The 17,413-nt window shown below is 40.9% G+C and overlaps 2 protein-coding genes across 14 annotated transcripts in view; both read right to left on the reverse strand.

Moving 5' to 3' along the window:
- Positions 1 to 17,413, reverse strand: part of LOC126213376 (zinc finger protein 99-like) — a 143,370-nt gene that overhangs the window by 42,718 nt on the left and 83,239 nt on the right. The window lies entirely within an intron of this gene.
- LOC126212891 (zinc finger protein 729-like) overlaps positions 1 to 17,413 on the reverse strand; it is a 261,153-nt gene that overhangs the window by 41,156 nt on the left and 202,584 nt on the right. For 11 of the 13 annotated variants that reach the window (XM_049940402.1, XM_049940393.1, XM_049940396.1 and 8 more), the window contains one exon: positions 14,589 to 14,681. The exons of the other annotated variants lie outside the window; for them this stretch is intronic. In XM_049940402.1, the coding sequence (XP_049796359.1) occupies positions 14,589 to 14,681 (93 nt within the window). The remainder of the gene's footprint in view (positions 1 to 14,588; positions 14,682 to 17,413) is intronic. 13 annotated transcript variants of the gene reach the window in all.

Genomic DNA, 17,413 nt, shown 5'->3' on the forward strand with positions numbered 1-17,413 from the left:
AGGGCTTGAGGAGGTCGTCCAAGCCGTCGGGATCAGTTTGATGGCCCTGAGCTTATTTTCATAGAGAGAGGACCAAGCCTCATGCCACAATGATGAAACGTGCTGACAACGAACCCCACTAACATCAGTTTGTGGGACACAAAAGAACACTGTCAGAGGCAAGAGGACAGCAGCCTTGGCTGCAGCATCAGCAGCTTCGGTCCTAGGCACACCAATATGGCCAGGAATCTGGAAAAAAGAAAGACACGAGCGCTGGTATCAGCTAGCAACTGGAGGGACTGTTTAATTCGTTGCACAAGAGGGTGGTCCGAATATGGGCCATGGAGACACTGAATGGCGCTCAAAGAATCAGAGCAGATGGAATAGGGAGAATGACGATGGTGGCAGATATACTGAACAGCCTGACAGAGAGCAAAAAGCTCATCTGTAAAGCTTGAACACTGGTCAAGGAGCCGGTATTGAAATGTATCATCACCAATGATAAACGCACATTCGATGCCCGCAGTAGTCTTGGAGCCATCTGTGTAAATGACATTAGTGAGCCTCGAACGAAGTTGGACAAACCTCAAGCGGTATATTGAATCCGCAGTCCTTCTCCTTTGGAAGCGAGCTGAGTTCAAGGTGAATGCGAATCTGAGCCTGGAGCAAAGGTGGCGTTGGGCTCTCACCCACTCTAAAAGTTGTAGGGAGGGTAAAATCAAGTTGCTGAAGCAGGCGATGAAAGCGAACTCCAGGAGGTAATATGGCAGACACATACAGCCCTTATTGGCGGTTGAGAGAGCCTTCTAAGAAGAAGAAATATGTCGGGTGGTTGGCCATAAACATCATTCGGCAGGCATACTGACAAAGCAACATATAGCGCCAGTAGTTTAGCGGTAATTCGGCAGCTTCAGCATACAGCCTCTCAACAGTGCTGGTGTAGAATGCTCCAGTCGCCAGACATAGCCCCTGATGGTGGATAGAGTTTAGACGGCATGAGGTGGACGGCCGGACAGAAGAGTAGACAAAGCTCCCGTAATCCAGCTTTCATCGGACAATGGACCAATGTAAGCAAAGCAAGACCATTCGATCTGCTCCCCATGACGTACCACTGAGAACACTGAGGACATTTAGGGAATGGGTACAATGAGCAACCAAGTAAGAAACACGTGGAGATCAGCAGTTTCCTGTCAAATGCAAGCCTTAAAAATTTTGTTGTCTCAAAGACTGGGAGAGCAACTGGACCGAGATGTATGGATGGTGGAAGAAACTGTAACGCCAGAAGTTCATACAGACTTTTCTCACCAGAAAAACGGAAACCGTTAGCAACACTCCATGAATATAGACGGTCTAGACAACGCTGAAGACAGCGCTCATGAGACCTGTTCTCTGAGTGCTGCAGTAGATCGTAAAGTCGGCCACGAAAAGGGAGCCTGAAATGTCAGCTGGAAGGCAATTCATTATTGGATTGATCGCTATGGCAAAAAGGACCACGCTCAAAACGGAACCCTGGGGCACCCCATTCTTCTAGCGAAAGGCATCTGACAAAACAGAACCCACATGTACCCTGAACATTCAATCCATTAAATATGGAATAATAAAAAGAGGGAGGCCACCACGAAGGCCCCAAGTGTGCATGGTGCGGAGAATGCCCGCCCTCCAACAGGTGTCTTAAGCCTTCTCCAAATTGAAGAACACAGACACCATCTGGTGCTTACACAAAAAGTTGTTCCTAATGAAGGTAAACAAAGTAACTAGGTGGTCACAAGCAGAGCGGCGCCTATGAAAGGCACATTAGAATTTGGTAACGAGGGATCGAGATTCAAGGAGCCAAACCAATTGAGAATTTACCATGTGCTCAATCACCTTGCAGACACAGCTGGTAAGGGAGATGGGGCAATAACTGGAAGGAAGGTGTTTGTACTTTCCTGGTTTGGGTACGGGGACAACAATTGCTTCACGCCACTGTGTGGGAACATGACCTTCAGTCCAGATGCAAATATAGGCGCGAAGAAGAAAGCCTTTACCTGCAGGAGAAAGGCTTTTCAGCATCCGAATATGGATACTATCAGGCCCCAGAGCAGAGGATCGGTACCAGGCGAGTGCACTTTCGAGTTCCCGGACAGTGAAGGTGGCATTGTAACTTTCACGATTCAAAGACTAGAAAGAAGGTGGCTGTGCCTCCTCTGCTTGTTTTCGGGGGAGGAAGGCAGGGTGGTAATGGGCAGAGCTCGAAACCTCCGCGAAAAAGCGGCCGAAGACATTTGAGACATCCTCAGGATCCACAAGGACTTCATTCCCTACAGTCAGGGCAGAAATCGGGGAGTGGACCTTGGTGCCAGATAGCCTGCGCAGGCCACCCCAAACAACTGAAGGAGTAAGACTGTTGAAAACTTTTGAATGAGCTGGTGAAAGCCACCTAGCAAGCCTTTTTGCTTTCTTTGATAACACAACGATATTGTGCACGGAGTCGTTTGTAACTGATACAGTTCACCATTGCAGGGTGGCGTTGGAAGGTGTGTAAAGCACGTGGCCGAGCACAAATAGTGTCGTTGAATGCTGTAGTCCACCAGGGGACTGGTACTCGACATGGAGAAGAGGAAGTACGAGGGATGGAATGTTCAGCAGCAATGAGAGTAACGTCCGAGAGGTATGCGACCTGACTATCGCAGCTGGATAAGTTTTGATGATGGAAGATTGCCAGGAATGTGAAAAGCCCCAGTCAGCTTTGGAGATGTTCCAGCTAGTGGAACATGGAGAAGGGGTGTGATGCAGGAGACGGATTACGCAGGGGAAAAGGTCGCTCGAGTATGGGTCAGAAAGAGCATACCAGTCGAACTGACATGCAAGTTCGATAGTGGATATTGAGAGGTTCAAGTGGGAATAGGTATGTGTTGCACCCGAAAGGAAGGTAGATGCACTGGTATTTAAGCAGATTGGATTGAGGTGGTTGAAAAGGTCTGCCAAGAGGCAGCCTCTTGGGCAGTATGCTGGAGAGCCCCAAAGGGGATGGTGGACATTAAAGTCTCCAATCAACAAAAATGGTGTAGGAAGTGGAGCAATTAGTTGTATAATGTCTACCCTAGTAAAGGCAGACGATGATTGAGTGTAAACAGTACAAAAGGAAAATGTGAAAGTGGGGAGAGTAATTCGGATGGCAACTGCCTGCAGATCGGTGTGCAATGTGATTGGATCATAGTAGACACCATCCTGAACCAGCAATAAGACCCCTCCATGAGCCGGAATACCTGCCACAGGGGGTAGGTCAGAACACACGGAGGTATAGTGTGCCAGATCAATACGATAACATGGGCATAACTTCGTTTCTTGGAGACCTACGACAAGCGGGCAGTGCATTCCAAGGAGCAATTTTAGTTCCTCTTGGTTGGACCGAATGCCGTGAATATTCCATTGAAGAAATGCCATTATGAAAACTAAAAGAAAGAAAAGAAACAAGAAAAGGTCACCTCGATGGCTGCTGAGGGCCTAGCTTCGAGGGAGCAGTGCTGCTGCAATCGATAGGTGGTGAGTCATGGGCCATCAACTCAACAGTTGCATCTGCCACCTTCCTGAGCTGGTCAGGAGGGGCAGCTGCCTACGCCAGTGAAATGCCAGATAATCGGCTACCAGCAGTGCGGCCTGGTGAAACTGAAGACGGCCAGCGATGGCAACCGCTGGGTGGCGCAGTAGAAAAAATGCGCCTCGGCAGAGATGGAGAACTCTTTTCTATGAGCCATCTTTGAAGAATTACGTTTTGTCGAAAGAACAGTTGAGGCTGTGAAGTTTGTATACGCAAGAAATCTTCACGTGTCGGTTCTTTTTTGAAGGTCTGAGCATCTAATTTAGAGGTCCTTGTCTTAGCAGTAGCAGATGATGATTGAGCCTTATGGTTGGCGGAAGGAAGAGGAGATGTAGATTGGGCGATCTTAGCAGTGGCTGATCTGAAGACCAAATCGCTAAATGTTAGATCGCGTGTGTGTAGCTACCTCCCCGGTAGGTGCGAACAGTACTGTATTTACCTGCCAGAAGCACAGTGGGCTTTCTGCTATTGAATAAGTTGTGAGCAGCCGAGGTTGACACCTTCTCTTTCACTCGAATTTCCTGTATACTTTTCTCATCTTTGTAGACAGGGCAGTCGGAAGAGGAGGCAGCATGGTCGCCCTTACAGTTAATGCAATGAGGAGATGGTGGTGGACAGTCACCCTCATGGGCAACCCTGCCACAGCCACACTTTAAGAAGACTGCCGTGTATGATTAAACCACTGACATTGGTAACACCTTGTAGGGCTGGGTACATACGGCCGAACAGAAATGACCTCATAACTCGCTTTAATTCGTGAAGGCAATTGCACATTGTCGAATGTCAGAAATATAGTTCGAGTCGGTATGAGGTCCTTGTCGACCCTTTTCACGACCCGATGGACGGCCGTCACTCCCTGATCAGAGAGGAAAGACAGAATCTCCTCATCAGTTAGTCCGTCAAGTGACCTGGTATACACCACACCACGCGACAAATTCAAGGTGCGACGGGCCTCCACCTGTACAGGAAATGTGTGTAAGAGTGGCTCAAAGTAATTTTTGGGCCTGGAAGGCGCTCTCTGACTCCAACAGCAAGGTACTGTTGCACAACTGAGTACAAGATTTCACTGCTCCCGAAATTGGATCTACATTCTTCTGAATGATGAAAGGGTTGACTGTTGAGAAATTGTGACAGATCTTGTGACAACAAGAAACTTCGGTGCTGGTGGTAGGATTTTTGGAACAGGAGTTTCATCTAGCTTTCTTTTTTGGGCATAAGACAGGGAAGAAGAAGAAGAAGAAGAAGAAGAAGAAGAAGAGAAATCCATTGCACATGAATCCCCCATGATTGCCATAATCTCCGATGGTGCACTCCTTCCCTGTGGGGGCACTCTAAAAGAGGGCACTCCTGCCTTAGGTGATTGTTCATAATTCAGGTCACACCTCCCGAGAAACGGAAAGAGAGACCAATTGGCATGTTCGGAAGGTAACAGCTCAGGCTATCAACCCTCCCTGGGCCTGGCCTTTACAGGGGGTACGTGTGTGCCTGACTTGTCTGCCCAGGGCGGGGAATTACGCGTTACCCCATCACCGGCTACGTGTGCGAACGCTTGGGTCGGCCTTCAGACACGCACAGGGTGGAAAGAGAGAGAGGGATAGGGGGATAGAAGAAAGAATCTCAAATGCCGAAGTGGAGATTATGACACGGAAAAGAAGACAAGGAGAATAGGGCAAGGAGAAAGAGCCAGAGAGAGAAGAAAGGGCATGAAAGCAAGGAGAAGAGTGAACGCAGGGAAAGACCAATAGAGCAAGAAAGCGTGAGGATGGAGAAACACAAAGGAAACAGGATCCTGGAGCTTTCAAACGTCCGTCTCCGGACGAAGTCTCGATACATTACTCCCAAGAAGAGGGATTGTGAAGGGGAGGAAAGGGGGAGGGAAGGATTGGGGACGAGGAGGGATGAGGAAGGGGGGTAGGGCAGCCCAGGAAGGAAGGAGAACTGCACTAGCTCGGAGCCCCATGCTTGCCATGCACGTATCCACAAAAGAGTTGTGGGCCCTCTGTGGGATCTGTATATGAAGACTGGTGCATTGTTACACACTATTAATACTAGATTTCTGTTAAAGATAATGGATAGTAAATTTGAGAGAGTGAAAGGGTAGCTACATCAAGACAGCCCAACTCGGAAATATGCAGTAACTAACAAATTAATTGTTCCAGTGCAACAACTTCCATAATGTTTAAGCAAACATTAACACCACAAACTGAATAACAAGGTTTCATAAAAAGAGAAGCAAACAGTTGAAATTTTTTACAACAGATATGACAATCTGTCAAGCAGGTGACAGATAGGGTACTAAATTATCTAAAGATCCTGAAACTAAAATGCACATAGTTTTTCAAAAACACGACATAGTATTTTCGGCTCAGGGAGCTTATAAGCAATTTTAGGCAGACACAGAACTGGGGCAAATAAAAATTACTTCCATTCGTTACAAATTTGTTCGTTTTGAATACACCTGTATTTATGTATGTATGTAGGTATCATGCCAACTCTATTTGGTGAATGCACCGAAAAGAGCATTTTTTCTTGAGGTAAGGAGTTACTGGAACATGTGGTCTACTGTTAATTGATGTGTACTACAAACTCATGTATAAAGTGTAAAAACTGTAACTTCTAAACTTCACTCCACATTAAATAATGAAGTTGACTGACAAAGTAGTAAAATGGAAAAATGGATTGATGTTGACAGGCAACTAAAATATACAGACGTTAATGGTACCATTGCTGATGTAAGTGTCAGAAATTGATAAGCAAATTTTATATTTAATATTTCCCTGCTTCATTAAACTCTCACAATCTGCTGAATTGGGGATATGTGCAAAATGGATCTCTCAAATCTGGAGATCTACAAACTGACTTCGTAGAAAATTTTTCACTGTTTAATGAAGACAAAAGTGTTCATTCATCACATGGACAATTACTGGCTTTGCCTGGATGCTGCAGAAACATTTTATCATGCCACCATGGCTAATGAGATCTAACACATGAAACAGTGTGTTACTGTGTTCTTATACAAATTAAAGGTGATGTAAAGAAGAAAATGTCATCTCTCAAAAAAGTTGACAATTTGTTGAGATGGCTATACTTTATTAGAAAACAAGTACATTATCCAATTTCTGTTTGAAAGTATTTGAAGTGGAAATGGATTGTTATTCTTTGCTGCATGACGTGGTAAAGTTGTCATGGATGCTATTGGTGGTACAATGAGAGGGGTGTGGAAGCAGATGACACACAGAAAATGGTATTCTGGCTGAGATACAGATTTTTATAAATGTGCACAAACTCAGATTCAAGTGAAAACCATGTTTTATGGTGCTGGAAGATGGTTTATGGACAAATGAGTGAGCACAACTTACATTCATGTCAAACTTTTTGCTCATATTCGAAACTATTATTTTTTACCGTAAGGTATCAATATTGTTGTCACAACAACCCTGAAGCTTGAAAAAACCAAAAATCTTCTCGTAACTAAGGATGCAACCCATCAAAGATGTGCTGGGTATTCAGAGGTGTAAAATAATTCTTGTAGGGATCAAATGCTGCAGATGAAGACCATTGCAACAGATGCTGGCAAGGGTGTGCATGTTTATCTGATAAATCCTGGATTGTCTGGCACTATAGAAATTTTAAATGAGAAAGGTATAAAACAATTTCTATGGCATCTCTGAAAATGCAGAAGCTATGGTAATGTTTTTGAAACCCATTCCAAAGGCTACAATTTATTCACACAATACAAAAGGGACAGCACTTTTTGTTAGAACTGAACAAATTTGAACATTAATAAATTAACCAAAGATTATTTAAAAAGCAACAGATTTTACTTATGTCTTTAGAATTGGGACCTACGACTGTGTTGCAAGATGAATCTTGCTTTTTTATACGAAAATGTAACGTAACGAAAAATTGAGACCTACGTATTTAAATCTTATGATTTACGTATAGTTTTAGTTTGTTGGAGTATCAAAAACTGCATTATGAATGACACTATTTTTGTGAGTTTTGTATAGAATCTGTGGTGTCCCAAATGCAATTAGTTTTTGACTTATCTTCAAGATTTCAAGTTTTTGATACAATTATTGGACGCCTAATATAACACAGTCCTTATGTATTTGTATCTTGCAGGAAGGGTGCAATTCAAATAATTTCTGATTCAAACACAATTTTAAAAAATTGTTTCAGGTGCTATCTTTAATTGCACACAGCCAACTGTGTTAACGCATTATCGATCATTTTGAAAAGGAAATGTTACTATAAAAATTAATGGAACTCACTTTTCATACGTGTGATTGCCCAAGAGGAAACTTGGATTCACTCTTTCCTCAGCTGAATTGTATTTTTGATTCAACTGACCTTTAATGAGTAAGTATACTGTTGTATTCCATTAAAAAATAATTTTATCTCTGTCCACTACAACTACCAGGCCTACTGATCATGCAACAAATTCAAATTATTTCCAATATCAATTGGTGGATATTTAGTGCTTCACTCATTTCTACAATGACGTAAACAAATTTATTAACTAATTTACAGGTTCTGTCACTTCTTCATTGCATTTTCTTCATACGGAATTACTTTTAGAAGCTATGCTCATTTTTTGATAATATTTCAACGCACCCTTTGGGTTATTCATTAAAATTACTTAAACCGATACCTCAGAACAAGAGTAATTAGCTTTAATGTTGGATAACTGTCGCAACGCAGCTGATCCACACAGTACTCCAACATTCTGAGAAACAATGGTGCACAGATTGCAGTAACCTCTCAACAGAGCCACATTATTTTAAGACAAAAAATTAAGAATGTTCTGACATTTACTCAGCCATAACCTCAATTGGGGATCAGAATTATTTTGAGAAAATAGTAAATTTCTTATAAACTAGACAACTAAAGACAATGTAATTAATCACTGAAGACTCGGCACACATTCACCAAGTTAACTGTGTTGTAAAAGATATGTACAATACCAATCTGTGATAGCAACATCTGAACTCAGACATTGGGCTTAACAGACCAAGTATTATTTTGAACATTTTACATACTGGTTAGACAGAGATGAAAGAAAAAACAGTTTACCAGTAAAAGGAAAAAAAAACGTTAGGCATATGTACCCATCTGCAGCAAGTATTTGTTTGGTATATGGTTCATGGCATAAGTTTAAGTGGATAACAGATACAAATAAGAGAATCAATTAAATGTTCTCCTTCACTATTTACAGCAGTCTCCCAGCTGGGATGACTCATTCTGTAACTGTAGAAGTCACGTGGTTTTAAGGCGAAGAACTCAGTGAGCACGGTTCAGAGCGCATTTTCATCTGAAAAGGGAGTTCCTTGAAGGTTGTTCAATAGATCACAGAAAAGGAGAAAATCTGAGGGTGCAGGATCGGTTGAATAAGGTGAGTGTGAAATTACTTCAAAACCCAACTCCTATGTACCATTTTTTGGTCAGTCTAACAGATGGCGGGCAGGTGTTATCCTGGAATAGTCTTCCTGGTTGTTGTTCATGTACTGCATCTGCAACACATCTCAGTTGTTGACAGTAAATGTCAGCAGTAATCAGTGGTTACATCTCAAGGACGCAATTCATAGTAAACCACACAGGTTGTACAACACTATCTTTTGTGGATGCTTTTTGTTGTTGCTTTCTTTGGGCTCAACCATTCCTTTCTTTTCCTTATTTTAGTACAAAGCCACCACTTCTGATCACCATAATGATATATGGCAAGAATGATTAGTGTTGTTCACAAGCAACTGATGGCATGCAAGCAAGGATGCACATATGGCCATCCATTTTTGTGATTTTGGTTTAGTGCATGTAGTATCTGTACACCCTATTTTTGAGCCTTCTCCACTGCACGTGAATGTCAGAAGGTCCTGAAATGATCACAGTTCATCGAATTTGCCAGTTCTCAAGTACAATAACAATGATCATTGTGAATTAATATATTTAAATGATCATCAAACCTTGAAGGTAAGTCACTAATGGCAAAATAAATAAATAAATAAATAAATAAATAAATAAAATCCCCTTAGGATGAAAAAACCATTTTCTTGCCAAGCTCTGTCCAGTGGCATTAAACATGAACAGGGCACAAATGCTTCTGGCTGCCTCCAGTTTTGTTACCTCTCTATAGTGCCCAAACAGATGAATATATCAACAGTGCTATTTCTCCACTTGGCACTCCACTTTCTAGTGACCACAGTTCCACTCAGTATCTCCAAATGACAAAATGACAATATGTAAACTCAAACAGCAACAGTGAACTACAAATAAAAAATTACAATTGATAAATAAACCCTCAGCAACTGAAATACCAGCATGCAAAACGAAAGTGCTAAAAACTTATGCACCAGCCTAATATTTAGAAAAACTGAAAAAATATCAGGCCATGAAAACAATTTCTTAACAGTAGCCAAAAACACTAGGTAGAAAAAGTGACCATTGAAATTAGATCCATCAGACTCAGTCAGGAAGTGTATACTTCACCAGACATCAGTTTCATCAGATGAATGGTCAAATCACAAGAATCATTTAGTGACAGAAGCAGGAAATCATCTTTTGATGATTGTAGCAACCTAATAACTAAAATACTGTGATGACTTCACAGCATGACAAATATGCAGTACAAGTGGAGAAAACTTATTGGCATCACATTGAAACCTTCATCTCCCTTTACTCAGTAAACAACACTGTTATGGTGTTAAAAGAATTACAGTTACAAGAACTGAATCTTAGATTAGCAACAAAAAACTGTGTCATAGTAATAAATGACACCTTGGGAGTAAAACTAATTACAAAATGGGGAAACAATTAATACGATGTCCCACAGGGTTCATCATTTGATGTATACTGAACTACATGAATGTTGTGCTAAAACCATTGGACGTGCCTCCAAAATCTGCAATGCTTGCTGATGACACGAGTACACTGATAACTGGCAAACACATTCATAATAGAAACAGCCAGGAGAATAATGGAACATGCTTGCAACTGGTGTACAGCAACAGAACCAAAATTCAAACTTTATACTTTCATAAACACACATCGTGCAATTCCAAACAGATCCAAATGACACAGATACAAGGGACAGACACTAGATGAGGATCCACGCGTTAAGTTCTTGGGCATTCGAATCGATAATAGATTAAGGAGGCACCAGCATGAGAATGAGTCAACCAAATAGTTCATACTTTTCTGCCTTGCCATTAATGAATGTTCGTCCAGAGTGTCAACTTGCAGAAATGCTTCCTAGCATGCTTTCACTCAGTACTATCCAATGGGATAATCTTATAGGGCATGGCAGCTATGAACAAATTAGTATTTATCCAACACAATCTTGTAGTAGGAATGTGATATGAACACCTTGCATAAACCTCTTCACTGACCTAGGGAATCTTGCACCTTCATGTCACTACATAACTCTTGGTTTTTACATTAAGTAACTAATATTTTATTTATTTCTAGTTGGCTGTGCCAGAAGATAATTCAAAAAAGTGAAAAATCCAAAAGAAGCCATCTTAATTGCCTCTAGGTGAGTAACGCTGAGGGAATCGACAAGTTTACCAATTTGTTGACCCCATTTCAATATGAAATCCAAGCAGACACCAAGGAACTGTATGCAGTATGTTTCACTTAAGAGTATGGCCAATAATGTCTAGTAATTCCAGTAGCAGGCCATTTCTGATTACTTTACATCTTATAAAATGAGTCTTCAAGGGATAATACTTGAACTGGTAGCTGCAACATTAATAAGGGTAATGTGCTGTGCAATATGGGACAAGAAGTTTGTTGGTAGTGATCACGATTTATTATTCAATTTATGTAATGTGATTAACAGTTTAGTGATATCATCACTGAATTGAATCTGAGGAAAAGGGAGTTCTGTAACAAACTGAAGTAAGTTGACATTATAAGAAAACACACAAATGGACCCAAAACAGAAGAGATGGAAAATTATCGGAAACAATTTTTCATACGGTGCACCACTGCACATTGGAACCTGCACGAAAGAGCACTTCTTAACAGTAATCTGCCTGAGGTATTGATCAGCTATAATGGGCTGCCGACCTAACCTTGAAATTTGCTTCATCTCACAGTATGATATCTTTTTTTATTGGTGGGAGTTTGTGGAAGGCTCCACCTATGTGCTTCCTCTTCCAACAACTTTGAACTATGATGCTACATGGCAATAGCAGTGAGTTTCCTAAACTGACATGCTTGTAAATGCATGGGTCAAATCTGAAGAAGTTGAAAAGAATTGATATTTGTGATCAGTAAATGATGAATCTGATCCTAAACACAGCTGTGAGAAGCACATTAATGTTGTATGTGCAGACACAAATTGTACACAATGGGAAAATCTTATAGTTCCTTTGTAAATAAAGGCTTTTCAGGAATGTATAGAAGTAAAAATCTGACCCCAACTCTATATCTTTATTTATGACAAAGTTATAGTCCTGTGAAATCTGATGATTTTGATCACCCTGAGGAATTGATCATACAGGTATAACTTCTTTCAGTAAAATATGATAACCTTAATTTGTCTTGATGGGTTGCATTTATTATTGAATGTTTCAGAATTTTTGTCATTAAATTTGCTTTCAACACTGTACCTCCGCTGTGGCTAGAGATGGGGTGTTAATCATATCCATTTGTCCACACTTCGATTTACACACTGCGTTCTATAAATGATGTGGATGGATGTGGGATGAGCCAGGGTGCAGATCTGAAGGCAGAAGCTCCCACAGGAATACTGACAACCAGCTGCTAGTGACTAGTGCTAATCTACTCACACTGCTAATTATGGGAACTGCTGATAGATTATTTTGTATGTATGTATGTATGTATGTATGTATGTCCGTACGTACATTTGCTACTAAAATATCACTGTTACTCCTACTACATTAGTCAGCTACTTACTTTACCTAGTATCTACATATACATCGATACACCGCTATCCACCGAATGGCGCGTGGCAAAGGGTACCCCATAACCCTGATGGTCATTTCCTTTCCCATTCCACTTGCAAATACGAGGGAAAAAGACTGTATGTGCCTCCATATCAGCCCTGATTTCATGAATTTTATCTTTATAGTCCTTATGTGCAATGTATGTTGGAAACAACAAAATCGATCAGCAGTCAGCTTCAAATGACAGTTCTCTAAATTTTCTGAATAGCATTTCTCAAAAGAACGTCACCCTCTGTCTGGGAATTCTCATCTGAGTTTCTGAGGCATCTCTGTAACACTTGCGTGTTGTTTGAACCTACCAGTAACAGATGCAGCAGCCTGCCATTGAATTGCTTCTCCAACAAAGTATTACATTGCTATCTTGCTAGCTTGCTCTTGCTAACACAGAATCTTGTTGGCCAGTATCAAAACGGTCAGCCCTATTTTTCACCATCATTATTAAGCCCTAGCATTTTATGCTACTGAGACCACAAAGACTGCATGTCATTCTTGCTGACAGAGCTAATATGTTCATTGCACAGCTGCATGTGCTACTCAGGATCACTTATGGTCACACATCCTATTCGTAGATTTCTCAGGTGTCTACCACTCTTTAATCTAAGTTACATATTTTCAACATAACAAGTGGGGTACACGTCAGTGATTTCAGTGCCAACCACATGACATGGTTTTCCAGACCACACAACCAGCAACACACTGTCCTGCACACTTGCATTGGGAGCAGCACTCCATGCAGTGGACATTATCCCTGACCCTCTGGCCCTTGTGCCATGGAGGCATCTTGTTTGACCTGTGATCTCTTGGGCTGCATGCGGAGGTCTTTTGTATCTTTATGATTAGTGGTCACTAACTACAATCCAGCCACTTTTCCAACTACAGCTATGCTCTAGAACACCCTACAGTTCGTTCTTTTAGCCAAACTCCCCATATGCACATCCCTGACTTCTATGCATGACATTCTCATTTCTATGAAACCCTTCTTGTGGAACAACACTACTACTATTTCACTTACTGTACTGTCTACTTGTGATGCAAATGCATCCCTTTAATTAGTTTAAAATGGCATAATATGAGGCTCTGTGACATTAAGTCTTTGCCTGTTAGCTGTGAATCAGCTACACTCCTTTACATACTCCCCAACTTGTCCATAGCATGATAGTTTGGTTCCTTGACCTGTATGCTTGTTTGAAGAAGTCAACATTTCAGTGCATGAAGAATCCTTTATAACTGCGGGAAGTTTATGAACAATGAGATCAAGAGTGAGCCAGTACCAAAATTTCTGCAATTGTGTGTTGAATACTCCCAGTCTGTCCAATTTCAATCCTGTGACATGTTTATCAATGTGAGCATCTCTTTCCCTTAGCAAGGTCATAAAGCATATTTCAAAAATTAGTATTTCTTCTTTAGATCTGTCAGGACTCAAATGGTGAGGCCACACATTGCTTCATCTATGTACAATCATTCACCAAAGCCATACACAGAGTTTTTCTACTATTGAAAATTTTGTAACTAATACAACAGGTACCACAGAAGCTGCCACAATATGTACAGGTTGTGGCCAAACTATTAAGGCTGATCTACAACACACCAATTTTATCTCTTTCAAAACACAAAAAATTTTTGAGGTAAGAATAACTATGATTCACATAAAAGATAAGAACAGCCAATGTTCTTTTGAATTGTATTTATCAGGAGTTACTGAAAGGAGGAATATTACTCTAATGACCTAGACTACTACAACCTACACTTCATCTAAATGTTAATGTTGTGACCATCACACACAGCCATTATACAGTATAGTTGATATCAACATGAGCTATGGAAAACAGGATTATACTCACTACCAGTCCCTTTCCACTTCTATTTAAAGCAGTCAGCATTTAACAGGTGATATGAAAGTTAAGTGCAAGAGTATAAGAACACTCTAGAATTACGAACAGCAACAAGTTCCAGAAAACTTGACAATCTGTGACAATTCCACTGAATGCATCTTTTACTCTACACACTTAAAAGACTTATTACTTAACTACAAACAATACATCTGAGATGTGAATACTTACAATATTCTCAGTTACATTCATTTCCAAATTTAATTCGGGATCCTCCTTGATAAAATCAGTGGGCCAAGATATTCCCAGTGGATCTTTAACAGTCTGAAAAAGAAAACAATCTGAATTATAACTGCTTGCTAACTTCTGTGTGTATGACACAGCTCTCAATATTCCTTTCTTATGACTATCATCCAACTTTGCAGTGATTTTTATCAATTGGGAAGAGTGAGTGTCTCAATGCATCCAAATCAGTTCTTATTCCACAGATTTTGTTATCAGCGATTGTGTAGTATTTATTTGGCATACTTTCACTTTCTATTCCTGTCACATAATCTACTCTGATTTCAGAGGCCCTATGGCCTGCTCTATAGGGTGGTCATACTCCCATATACAAACTTGATGTGTGTGTCTGGCAACAATTAAAAAACTCAGATAATTTAGAGATGAAAATAATCTAGCTGTAAACCCATAAACAGCACTTTTTGGTCATTTATCGAATGAATATGGCATTCCACACATTATCATCAAAATTAGCCAAATTTAATGCTATTTACACAGCTTCTTTCTCTGTCACCATGTATTTTCAGTGCCTGCTCTTTAGGAAACAATGCAAATTTATCTCATGTGTACTGGAGGAAAATCATAATGAATTACATACACCCAATGCAGGGTTTCAGTAATGATGTAAATACTACAGTGAATAGTGACTGGGAACTCTACAATATACCCATCACATATCATAGTTCCCCATCATGTTACAGCACTGTGACACAGAGACATGTAACAAGATTAACAATTACTTCCAAGAGGAAGTCTTCCTTGCTCTGTTGACACCAAATACATAGTTAAGGCATTCATTACATAGAACCATAATAAAAAAAATTAATGCAAGGGTATTGGTTCATAAAGATATGCTTGTAACAAGTGCTGTTAAAATACTATTGGTAATAACCTACAAATGGCACATCTAACTAGAGTCAACTGGACAATCACAAACATTCTTGAAAATAGCTGGTATCATAGGTTACAATTTTACACTATCCATGATAATTTAGCTCTAATGCCCCATATTTGTGTCATGACATTCTTACAACACTTCCTCCACAATACAGTGCTTGTGTGAAAACTTACATTATGCTCAGACCCATCAGCATGTTTCAGTTCGGGATCTTGCTTTACCCAAGCACTAGGCCCTTCAGTCTTTTCCGTCTTTAATGTGTCTTCGAGAGAGAGAGAGAGAGAGAGAGAGAGAGAGAGAGAGAGAGAGAGAGACTTTTATACGGATCTTGTGTAGAAGCTGTTATGGCCATAACACTAATAATTTATATATATAGAGGGAAACATTCCACGTGGGAAAAATGTATCTAAAAACAAAGATGATGTGACTTACCAAACGAAGCACTGGCAGGTCAATAGACACATAAACAAACACAAACAAACACACACAATTCAAGCTTTCGCAACAAACTGTTGCCTCATCAGGAAAGAGGGAAGGAGAGGGAAAGACAAAAGGATGTGGGTTTTAAGGGAGAGAGTAAGGAGTCATTCCAATCCCGGGAGCGGAAAGACTTACCTTAGGGGGAAAAAAGGACGGGTATACACTCGGGCGCACGCGCGCACACACGCGCGCACACACGCACACACACACACACACACACACACACACACACACACACACACACACACACACACACACACACACACACAAGCAGACATATTTAAAGTGGTCTTTAAATATGTCTGCTTGTGTCTGTATATGTGTCTGTATATATATATAAAGAAAGATGATGAGACTACTTCTTTCTTTTTAGATATATTTTATCCACGTGGAATGTTTCCCTCTGTTATATATATAATTTTGATTGATATTTTGGGATCAGTCACACACTGTTGTGCTTGCCTTCAAGAATAAACAAAGCTTTGGTTTCAAATATTTGAATTGTGGCACCACATTTTCTCACTGCCTATATATATATTGAAACCAAAGCTTTGTTTATTCTTGAAGGCAAGCACAACAGTGTGTGACTGATCCCAAAATATCAATCAAAATTATTTCTTACATCCCAAGCAGCAACCAGCATAAACAGTAACCATACATATTACAAAAGTGGATGTGTTTTCCGTTACCTCTTAACCACTGGTTCGACTTCAATGAAGCCAGGTACACATATTACTATCTAGACTAAAATACTAAGAAAGTAAGAACCAACAACCTCCTATGGAGGTGGGCAGGATGATGTGACAAGAGGAAGGGAAGAACAACAGACAGAGAGGGAGGTGGCAGGAACAGATGGACAGAGGCAGTTGGCTGATTGAAGGCACCAAACTACTAGATCTCTCCATCCCTACTTCCTCAAACAGGCAGGCAGGTCTACATGACTGTTGGTATGAGAGAGCCTACCACACACAATCCAGAGGAAGAAAACCCAAATGTCTATGAAAGGTCACAAACCAATATAAGGAACAAAAAGAAAAAAGGGAGACAGAGCACTAAAGGTAGGCAAGGTGCCCCATTTAGGGAGCAGCAAGAAGCACCACAGAGCAGGAGCAGAATGCAATGAGGGGACATACATCCCCAGGCCCGCCATTTACCAGAGGTACTTCACTCAGAAACTGCCTCGGAATGACTATCAATACAGACAGGGCATGAGAAGTACAGAGACGAAAGATTAATGTGAGAGGAGGGAAGAAAAGTAAAAGAGCAGGTAGGCTGAGAACCAGGCTGGTCCACCAAGCCCAGATAGCAGCAGCCTGGTCTCAGCAGAAGAGGCAACAGAGTGTTCTGGTTCTGCCAACCCCTCAATGAGCTGATAAGCTTCAGTTGCCCTCCCTTA

The sequence above is a fragment of the Schistocerca nitens genome, chromosome 11 (assembly GCF_023898315.1).
Source record: "Schistocerca nitens isolate TAMUIC-IGC-003100 chromosome 11, iqSchNite1.1, whole genome shotgun sequence".
Lineage (NCBI taxonomy): Eukaryota > Metazoa > Arthropoda > Insecta > Orthoptera > Acrididae > Schistocerca > Schistocerca nitens.